The 11,551-nt window shown below is 47.6% G+C and overlaps 1 protein-coding gene across 4 annotated transcripts; it reads left to right on the top strand.

The window, feature by feature from the left end:
• Positions 1–47: 47 nt before the first annotated feature.
• faxdc2 (fatty acid hydroxylase domain containing 2) lies at positions 48–10,308 on the top strand. 4 transcript variants are annotated; one of them, XM_041223962.1, is made up of 10 exons: positions 48–136; positions 1,749–1,876; positions 1,983–2,023; positions 2,623–2,714; positions 3,013–3,116; positions 3,855–3,976; positions 4,486–4,691; positions 8,281–8,386; positions 8,624–8,790; positions 9,808–10,308. In XM_041223962.1, the coding sequence occupies exons 3-10, from the start codon at positions 1,985–1,987 to the stop codon at positions 9,962–9,964; spliced, it is 993 nt and encodes a 330-aa protein (XP_041079896.1). In that variant the 5' UTR covers positions 48–136; positions 1,749–1,876; positions 1,983–1,984; the 3' UTR covers positions 9,965–10,308. The 4 variants fall into 4 exon arrangements, with proteins under 4 accessions (XP_041079896.1, XP_041079898.1, XP_041079897.1 ...); XM_041223964.1 differs by having other exon boundaries at positions 1,749–1,807; XM_041223963.1 differs by lacking the exon at positions 48–136 and having other exon boundaries at positions 1,681–1,876.
• The last annotated feature ends 1,243 nt before the right edge of the window (positions 10,309–11,551 follow it).

Raw genomic sequence — 11,551 nt, forward strand, 5'->3', positions numbered from 1 at the left:
ACTCGCACAGCCCATCATGTCACATGACTGCCATTTAAACCAATCGCTGCCCCACCCTCACAAACACAGCGCTGTAACCTGTCAAAATGAGGTGCAGGGAACAGCCGGGATAACAGCTGAGTCAACACGGGAACGGGTAAGCGAGGTCGGATAATACCGAACGTGTTGCATCTGCACTGTGCTTGCGAGCTGCTAAGCAGATCGTTTACCTTGGGGTTTGGGGGGGTTGTGCTTGTTTTTAAAGTTCCGTGAGAAACCTGAGTTTGCTACGCGAGTTCTGAGCTCCTGTGCTAGTATATATAGTGCTACCGGTACAAACGTGACATTGTTATTTATAGAAATACATTTTGTTCGAAACGTAAGTGGAGGTGAACTTTGTGCGTAGAACTAGCTGCGTATATTAACTGTAGGAACCGCAGAAAGGAGTCATTTTGCGCACACGGTTAGGTCAACGTTTTATTTCTTAATCGCGAGATGGCAGAGTCAGTTATTGTTGAATTAGATGTTAATGCAGTTCGCGTCAGAAAGTCTGAGGGCTATACCTTTTAGTAGGGCGTGCTCGTAGCCAACGCAGAGTGACCCGTCACAGGCAGCGCAACAGGGCACTTCAAATGATGTCCCATTGCATTTCTCACTGTCGTTCACAGTGATGCTGTATATGGCTTTACATGCGATCCATTCCACTTACTGGAACAAACTGCAGTCTCTCATATTATACCCTCTAAAGCTCCCCACGGTATTGGTGCCGTTTCCCCACGCTGTTCCCATTGTCAAACTGGATTTAGCACAGTTCACCCCATCTATTAATATGCTGTACCTCACTTCCCTATTCTTTACAAATTTCCCATGCTGACACTGTGCTTTGTTACAGTGTGCTGTGCATTATTACACTTCGCTGTTCTTTATTACACTTTGCTGTACTTTATTACACTGTGCTGTGTTTCCCAAGCTGTCACTGTGTTTGTTTTCACTTTGCTGTGCATTATTACACTTTGCTGTGCTATATTATACTGTGCTGTGCTTTATTACACTTTGCTGTGCTTTATTTCACTTTGCTGTGCTTTATTACACTTTGCTGTGCTTTGATACACTTTGCTGTGCTTTATTACACTTTGCTGTGCTTTGTTACACTGTGCTGTGCTTTATTACACTATGCTGTGCTTTATTACACTTTGCTGTGATTTATTACACTTTGCTGTGATTTGTTACACTTTGCTGTGCTTTGTTACACAATGCTGTGCTTTATTACACTTCGCTGTGCTTTATTACACTTTGCTGTGCTTTGTTACACTTTGCTGTGCTATATTACACTGTGCTGTGATTTATTACACTTTGCTGTGCTTTGTTACACTTTGCTGTGCTTTATTACACTTTGCTGTGCTTTGTTACACTTTGCTGTGCTTTATTACACTTTGCTGTGCTTTGTTACACTTTGCTATGCTTTTACTACAGGACACTTTTATAAAAAAGTTGCTAGTGTTGAAATGGACCTCATTGCATTCTAACCCCTCCAATCCTGGTGGTAATGCCAATCAGATATCTGCTAATCTGCTCTCTGCATTGCTGGCATTAACTGCAGAGACCTTTATGTTAGTTCCTTGGGCTGCCCTTTGCCCAAATCATTGCACAGAATTGCTGATTCAGGATCCAGCAGTGCTGTAATGTAGCAATGTTGATACAGCCGCTGATCAAAGTTGAATGCTGTGGTGAAATGATAAGAAGCTGCTCGTGGCGTCCTTTCTTTTCAGACTTGTGAGACACAAACTGGACGAATCTTCACCCCTGAATCAGGCTTCAGCTCTGAGCAGTGAGTTCTCACTTGTGTGACACAGACAGGACGAATCTTCACCCCTGAATCAGGCTTCAGCTCTGAGCAGTGAGTTCTCACTTGTGTGACACAGACAGGATGAATCTTCCCCCCTGAATCAGGCATCATGCCTGCAGATTGTATTAACTCTGCTGTCTTGTGTTTGTTTTCTCAGACATGAAGAGCCAAGCTGTGGCTGCAGAGACCGGGAGACAGGTGCACTGGATCATTGAAGGAATGGGATGCTGGCTCACATTGTATTGCACTGTGTGCGCGTACAGTAACGTGTGAACACAGCTCCCATACCTTCTGATATTCAAAGGATATGATATTGCTCTAGGAATGGTATCTCCAGCCAGTAGAACAGTCTGTACAGTGGATGTGTTATAATAGAGTGTTGATGGGAGTGTGGCGGTGAAGGAGACTGTGCCTTGTTAATGGATTCTGAACTGTAACCTGTTTATTATTAGAAATTCAAGTAAAGCACTTTGACATTCCAGATGCAAGAAACAATGGGATTAGCATGGGGTGAGATGAGAGGAAAGGGCAGCGCTGGGGGGATTAGTGTGGGCTGGACGTGCGGAATGCAGGGTGGGGCTGCAGTGGGGTACGAAGGACTAGAAACAGAGAAGGGATTGTTAACAAACTGCAACTCCTTTTTTATAGAGGCGTTTCTATATTGTTATGTTAAACTTACAGTTCATATCAACAACTCACTAGAAACATACTTTCTCTGTCTCTCTCTCCCTCTCCCTGTCTCTGTATCTGTCCCCCTCTCTCTGTCTCTCTGTCTCTCTCTGTCTCTGTGTCTCCAGGCAGGACAGGTGTGGGACTCATTGAAGAAGGCTGCTTTTGTTCTGGGCTCTGGACTCTTCTTCTTGGTTGCGTTCAGGAACTCTGTCACTTGGTAAATGCAGATAGAAGATTTTTTATATAAGGCTAGGAAACTTGTTTTCTTGTAGTGTATTGCTGGCCGCACCAGGGAAGTATTTGTTTGAGCACCTCAGCTTGGGACTGTGAGAGGAATGCTGTCCCAGCACAAGAGTCCTGTGCGCTCTGTAGAAGAAGTCCGAAGGAATAACAGTTTTCTTTAAGAATGCTAAAACTTTCAGTTCCTAGTTCCTGAATATGTCATGACTGGGTGATTGAATCGTTCACAATGGGTCAGTATTCAGGCTGCATTACTTTGCTTTCTTATCTCCCAGGCACCTGCAGCGGTTTTGGGGAGCGTCAGGGGATTTCTGGCAGACACAGTGGGGGAAGCTGCACAGCCTCTTTGAAGGCAATGAGGTGGCACTGTTCTTCCTGGGTGAGACAGCGAGACGCTATCCTCAATATTCCTGCTCTGCAGTCAGTTGCTTCTACTGCTAAATACAGACACTATTAAACAGGGAGTCAGGCAGAACACAGGTCTGCACAGGTAGAATCACATGAACCAGCTGTTCTGGGCTCTACATTGCTGTTTTAGGTTTTGTGTAAATTAGGTTCAGGTTCAGATTGCAGAGCTGTAATGCATTTGTTAAATCAGCCTTTGACTGGGAATGTTGGGTTTGTTAACAAGCCCTTTCCAGGGATTCTTCCTGACAAGTTCAATAGAAATTGAGCAAGCAACTCAACTCAACTCAACTCAACTCAACTCAGTTCAACTCAATTCACTTCACTTCAATTCACTTCACTTCACTTCAATTCACTTCAACTCAATTCACTTCAATTCAATTCAACTCACTTCGATTCACTTCAGTTCACTTCACTTCAGTTCGACTCAGCTCAATTCAACTCAATTCACTTCACTTCAATTCACTTCGCTTCGCTTCACGTCACTTCATTTTAACTCAATTCACTTTCAGCTGCATTTGCTTCGTTTGTTGAATTCTTTAATATTCCTCAAATGCTTTTTTCCCCCCAAATAAATGTTAATGAATTATTGGCCCTTCATTTAAGAGTTCCTTGGTGCTACACTAACTGAAACCCTTTAACACGTAGTCAGAAGCTGTCAGGGAGATAGTATCCAGTAGCTCTCCCAGTCTATCACACTATCTCTGTGCAGGGACCATGCTGGCTCCTACCATCGCATTCTGGTCTTTTAATGCAATTCTAATGCTGGCCGACGCGACTGGAGTCCCTGCCTTCATCACCCGCTACAGGATTCAGAGGGACAGGAACAATCCGGTATGTATGATACTGCAGATTGGTAAGGGGCTGCTGTGCTAGCACATAGCAGCACTGCCCTGCATGGGGTCAGCAACAGGCAGAAGATTAAAGAGGTGCATTATAGGTCAATGCTGGTGCATTATATGTCAATGCTGGGCTCGCCATGTTACCCCAGATATTTCTGTTTAATGTATTGTAATACTGCTGGGTCATGGCAGTGGCCCAAACTGTTCTCAGACTCACTGATAAGATTGCACTAGTACTAGAAAGTGACTTCAGTACTAAAATTAGACATTTTAACAAGGAGCCCTTTGAACATGCATTATTAGAATGTAAACTATTTGCATCCCTAGTGACACACACAAGGGGGGTGGCTGTCATATTCACACACTCTATTTCAAACACCACATGCAAACAGAGAGGTGGTGTCCCTCTCAATGCTAGCTTTATTCTAGTCTTCTAGCTCCAGGGGGGTTTGTTCAGTGCAGTCACTCTCCTGGTTGACATGCCCCTCTCCCCCTGTGCAGGTTGAGCCAGTGAAGCTGTGGCAGGCTGTGAGGACGGTTCTGTTCAATCAGTTCTGCCTCTCTGCTCCCATGGTGATGCTCATGTATCCCATCATGCAATGGAGAGGAAACCCATGTGGACCGGAGCTGCCTACCTTCCATTGGGTGCTGCTGGAAATCGTCATCTTCGGGCTGATAGAAGAGATCATGTTCTACTACTCACACAGGTACAGGGAGCTCCTGAGCAAGAAACACACACACAGGTACAGGGAGCTCCTGAGCAAGAAACACACACACAGGTACAGGGAGCTCCTGAGCAAGAAACACACACACAGGTACAAGGAGCTCCTGATCAAGAAACACACACACAGGTACAGGGAGCTCCTGAGCAAAAACACACACACAGGTACAGGGAGCTCCTGATCAAGAAACACACACACAGGTACAGAGAGCTCCTGATCAAGAAACACACACACAGGTACAGGGAGCTCCTGATCAAGAAACACACACACAGGTACAGGGAGCTCCTGATCAAGAAACACACACACAGGTACAGGGAGCTCCTGATCAAGAAACACACACACAGGTACAGGGAGCTCCTGATCAAGAAACACACACACAGGTACAGGGAGCTCCTGATCAAGAAACACACACACAGGTACAGGGAGCTCCTGATCAAGAAACACACACACAGGTACAGGGAGCTCCTGATCAAGAAACACACACACAGGTACAGGGAGCTCCTGATCAAGAAACACACACACAGGTACAGGGAGCTCCTGATCAAGAAACACACACACAGGTACAGGGAGCTGAGCAAGAAACACACACACAGGTACAGGGAGCTCCTGAGCAAGAAACACACACACAGGTACAGGGAGCTCCTGATCAAGAAACACACACACAGGTACAGGGAGCTCCTGATCAAGAAACACACACACAGGTACAGGGAGCTCCTGATCAAGAAACACACACACAGGTACAGGGAGCTCCTGATCAAGAAACACACACACAGGTACAGGGAGCTCCTGATCAAGAAACACACACACAGGTACAGGGAGCTCCTGATCAAGAAACACACACACAGGTACAGGGAGCTCCTGATCAAGAAACACACACACAGGTACAGGGAGCTCCTGATCAAGAAACACACACACAGGTACAGGGAGCTCCTGATCAAGAAACACACACACAGGTACAGGGAGCTCCTGATCAAGAAACACACACACAGGTACAGGGAGCTCCTGATCAAGAAACACACACACAGGTACAGGGAGCTCCTGATCAAGAAACACACACACAGGTACAGGGAGCTCCTGATCAAGAAACACACACACAGGTACAGGGAGCTCCTGATCAAGAAACACACACACAGGTACAGGGAGCTCCTGATCAAGAAACACACACACAGGTACAGGGAGCTCCTGAGCAAGAAACACACACACAGGTACAGGGAGCTCCTGATCAAGAAACACACACACAGGTACAGGGAGCTCCTGATCAAGAAACACACACACAGGTACAGGGAGCTCCTGATCAAGAAACACACACACAGGTACAGGGAGCTCCTGATCAAGAAACACACACACAGGTACAGGGAGCTCCTGATCAAGAAACACACACACAGGTACAGGGAGCTCCTGATCAAGAAACACACACACAGGTACAGGGAGCTCCTGATCAAGAAACACACACACAGGTACAGAGAGCTCCTGATCAAGAAACACACACACAGGTACAGGGAGCTCCTGATCAAGAAACACACACACAGGTACAGGGAGCTCCTGATCAAGAAACACACACACAGGTACAGAGAGCTCCTGATCAAGAAACACACACACAGGTCAGGGAGCTCCTGAGAAACACACACACAGGTACAGGGAGCTCCTGATCAAGAAACACACACACAGGTACAGGGAGCTCCTGATCAAGAAACACACACACAGGTACAGGGAGCTCCTCATCAAGAAACACACACACAGGTACAGGGAGCTCCTGATCAAGAAACACACACACAGGTACAGAGCTCCTGATCAAGAAACACACACACAGGTACAGGGAGCTCCTGATCAAGAAACACACACACAGGTACAGGGAACCTCAACCACACACACACACCACACCACACTAAACCACATCAAGAACCACACACACACCACACTAAACCTCACCAAGAAAACACACACACCACACCACACTAAACCACACCAGGTACACACTAAACACACACACCACACCACACCAAACCACACCACACCACACCACACCAAACCTGATCACCACAACACACACACACACCACACCACAAGAAACAACACACACCACACCACACCACACCACACTAAACCTCACCACACCACACCACACTAAACCACACCAAACCACACCACACCAAACCTCACCACACCACACACACCACACCACACCACACCAAACCACACCACACTAAACCTCATCACACCACACCACACCACACCACACCAAACCAACCACACCACACTACACCTCACCACACACCACACCACACCACCACACCACACTAAACCACACACCACACACCACACCACACACCACACCAAACCACACCACACCACACACCACACCAACCCACACCACACCACACCAAACCACACCACACCACCACACCACACCACACCACACCACACCACACTAAACCTCACCACACACCACACCACACCACACCACACCACACCACACCACACCAAACCACACCACACCACACCACACCACACCAAACCACACCACACAACACACCACACCACACCACACTAAACCACACCACACCACACCACACCACACCACACCACACACACCACACCACACCACCACCACACCACACTAAACCACACCACACCACACTCACACCACACCACACCACACCACACCACACCTCACCACACCACACTAAACCACACCACACCACACCACACCACACCAAACCACACCACACCACCACACTAAACCACACCACACCACACTAAACCTCACCACACCAAACCACACCACACCACTAAACCACACCACACACAAACCACACCACACCACAACACACAAACCACACTAAACACCACACCAAACCACACCACACCAAACCACACCACACTAAACCTCACCACACCACACTAAACCACACCACACCACACTAAACCACACCACACCACACCACACCACACCAAACCACACACCACACCACACTAAACCACACCACACCACACCAAACCACACCACACCAAACCACACCACACCACACCACACCACACTAAACCTCACCACACCACACTAAACCACACCACACCACACCACACCACACCACACCACACCACACTAAACCACACCACACCACACCACACCACACCACACCACACCACACCTCACCACAACACCACACCAAACCACACCACACACACTAAACCTCACCACACCACACTAAACCACACCACACACCACACCACACTAAACCACACCACACCACTCACACCACACCACACCACACCACACACAACACCACACCACACAAACCACACCACACCACACCAAACCACACCACACCACACTAAACCTCACCACACCACACCACACCACACCACACCACACCACCACACCACACCACACCACACCACACCACACCACACCACACCACACCAAACCACACCACACCACACTAAACCTCACCACACCACACCACACCACACCAAACCACCTCACCACACCACACCAAACCAAACCACACCACACCACACTAAACCTCATCACACCACACCACACCAACCCAGTTTTCTTCTGTTTTGTCTCCAGGCTGTTCCATCACCCAGCTCTTTACAAGCATTTCCATAAGGTGCACCACGAGTGGACAGCACCAATCGGAGTGGTGGCTCTCTATGCCCATCCTGTAGAGCATGTGGTAGGTGGATCAGTCAGCATGTTTTTATGGCACAGCGTCCTCACCCTATATACATCCTGTAGACACTGATTACTGGGAGGTGTTGAGTGACGTGTTGGAGGACTCTTCAACTTTGTAACAGTGGTGTTCAGAGCCTGTGATTGATTACTGGGAGGTGTTGAGTGACGTGATGGAAGACTCTTCAGCTTTATAACAGTGGGGATCAGATTGATTGACTGTTGGTTTGTTTCTTTGCAGTTATCCAATATGCTGCCTCCCATGCTCGGCCCCATGTTAATGGGCTCTCACATTGCCACCACAACGCTGTGGTTCTGCATGGCTCTGGTGATCACCAGCATATCACACTGCGGGTACCACCTGCCCTTCCTGCCTTCTCCCGAATTCCACGATTTCCATCACCTCAAGTAAGTACCAGAGACTCCTGTCACGCCATGCTCTCCTCCGCTATGAGAGGGTGGAGACGGGTATCCTGTACTCCATGGAACAGGGCTCTGGACTGTGCAGTGTAATAACAGTGTCGTGCGTCACAGTGCCCTCATGTGGCCTGGATGTGTAATGCATTTAAAAGAACTGTCTCTGGCTGCTTCAAGTCACAAACCAAAGTGCTTCGACCATATTTAAACATCTTTACATAATCTGAGATGTGCAAATAATGTGTTATGGTTCATCGACATTTCATCCAGTGCAAAGCAATATGTATTGCTGTACAAAGTTTAAAGAATAGAAAGCAGTGCGGTACTGTTGCTCGTCCTCCAGCCAGCCGCCAGGATTCCTGTTTCTTCATGGTTATGCAATGCAGTCTGCACAGAGAGTTCTGCAATGGTATGAAGGAATGGAGCACATGTCAGTGTCACACTGATTTAAAACCCTGTCCCCTCCTGTATGAATAACACTGTATTAACAAGGACTCAATTCAGTGAGGCTGTCTGTATGAATAACACTGCATTAACAAGGACTCAATTCAGTGAGGCTGTCTGTATGAGTAACACTGCATTAACAAGGACTCAATACAGTGAGGCTGTCTGTATGAATAACACTGCATTAACATGGACTCAATACAGTGAGGCTGTCTGTATGAATAACACTGCATTAACACGGACTCAATTCAGTGAGGCTGTTTGTATGAATAACACTGCATTAACACGGACTCAATACAGTGAGGCTGTCTGTATGAATAACACTGCATTAACACAGACTCTCAGGTCAGTGAGGCTGTCTGTATGAATAACACTGCATTAACACAGACTCTCAGGTCAGTGAGGCTGTCTGTATGAATAACACTGCATTAACAAGGACTCACTTCAGTGAGCCTGCCTGTATAAATAACACTGCATTAACAAGGACTCTCAGTTCAGTGAGGCTGTTCTGCACAAGCTCGCTCTCGTGTTTTTGAAGCCAGCACCCTTCCTCGCTCTCTGCAGGTTTAACCAGTGCTATGGAGTGCTGGGGGTTCTGGACAGACTGCATGGCACGGACACTGTCTTCAAGAAGACCAAGGCTTACGAGCGCCACACCATGCTGCTCAACCTCACGCCTCTCTCAGAGAGCATCCCAGACTCCCTGAAGCAGGGACAGTGAGCTGTGAGCCTGGGGAACAATCACAGCTTCACAGCGCACTCACGCTAGAGGATGTACAACCGTGACCATGAGCTTTTAAATTTAATTTACAAATCAATAAGCTAGAGTTTAAACAGCAATGCTTTGAGAACAAACTGCTGATATCTTTCTGGACCTTTCCAGTTCCTAGATCTCATGACTTTCTCATAATAATAGTTACTTTTTAAATGCAATTTCTCTGTTGATCCATTATGTATGCTTTGAGTGTGTAGCAGTGTTTGTATAAATCATATCCTAAATTGAGATTTAAAGCACTTTGATAATTACTTTATAAGCTAAATAAACCAGAAAGCACTTACTTTAAACACTGGTGGTGTTTATTTGATCTGGGAATAACCTTTCTATACCCTTCACACAATTTTAGATTCATTTTAATGAACCCAAATAAATAAGTTACTGATACATGTAGCACACTAGTGACTGACCAGAACCCCCCCACTGTGCGTAGCTCCGGGCACATTGTCCCAGGGGAGACAGGCATCTCTCGTCCAGCATTGAAGGCTGTTTACACAGCAAGTGTACGTGAAGCATATCAAGTAGATTCATTGTCACGTGTTAACCAAAAGCACCTCACATATCGACATTGCACTAATATAAAATGAAAACACCACTGAGTGTAAGCCTGTGAACAAGCAGCGACCCCCCTCTGCAGTGTAGTCGGGTCAATCCCTTCGACCGTAAACCTGTGAACAAGCAGCGACCCCCATCTGCAGTGTGGTCGGGTCAATCCCTTCGAGCGTAAACCTGTGAACAAGCAGCGACCCCCCTCTGCAGTGTAGTCGGGTCAATCCCTTCGACCGTAAACCTGTGAACAAGCAGCGACCCCCATCTGCAGTGTGGTCGGGTCAATCCCTTCGAGCGTAAACCTGTGAACAAGCAGCGACCCCCATCTGCACTGTGGTCGGGTCAATCCCTTCGAGCGTAAACCTGTGAACAAGCAGCGACCCCCCTCTGCAGTGTAGTCGGGTCAATCCCTTCGACCGTAAACCTGTGAACAAGCAGCGACCCCCATCTGCAGTGTGGTCGGGTCAATCCCTTCAAGCGTAAACCTGTGAACAAGCAGCGACCCCCCTCTGCAGTGTAGTCGGGTCAATCCCTTCGAGCGTAAACCTGTGAACAAGCAGCGACCCCCATCTGCAGTGTGGTCGGGTCAATCCCTTCGAGCGTAAACCTGTGAACAAGCAGCGACCCCCATCTGCAGTGTGGTCGGGTCAATCCCTTCGAGCGTAAACCTGTGAACAAGCAGCGACCCCCATCTGCACTGTGGTCGGGTCAATCCCTTCGACCGTAAACCTGTGAACAAGCAGCGACCCCCATCTGCAGTGTGGTCGGGTCAATCCCTTCACATGCATTTCCAGCATGAGAGATCTGAAATGACTGGAACATCAGGAGGGGTCGTATTACACAGGAGCTCGGCTAGAGTTTGCTTTCAGCTGCCTTCGAAACGCCCAGGTGCAGCGTGGTTCAGGACAGGAGCCCCTCACACATATATGTCCTGACATGACAGTGCAGGCAGAAGCACAATATCAAACTGAAAACAACCAAAAG

Source organism: Polyodon spathula, chromosome 22, assembly GCF_017654505.1.
Source record: "Polyodon spathula isolate WHYD16114869_AA chromosome 22, ASM1765450v1, whole genome shotgun sequence".
NCBI lineage: Eukaryota > Metazoa > Chordata > Actinopteri > Acipenseriformes > Polyodontidae > Polyodon > Polyodon spathula.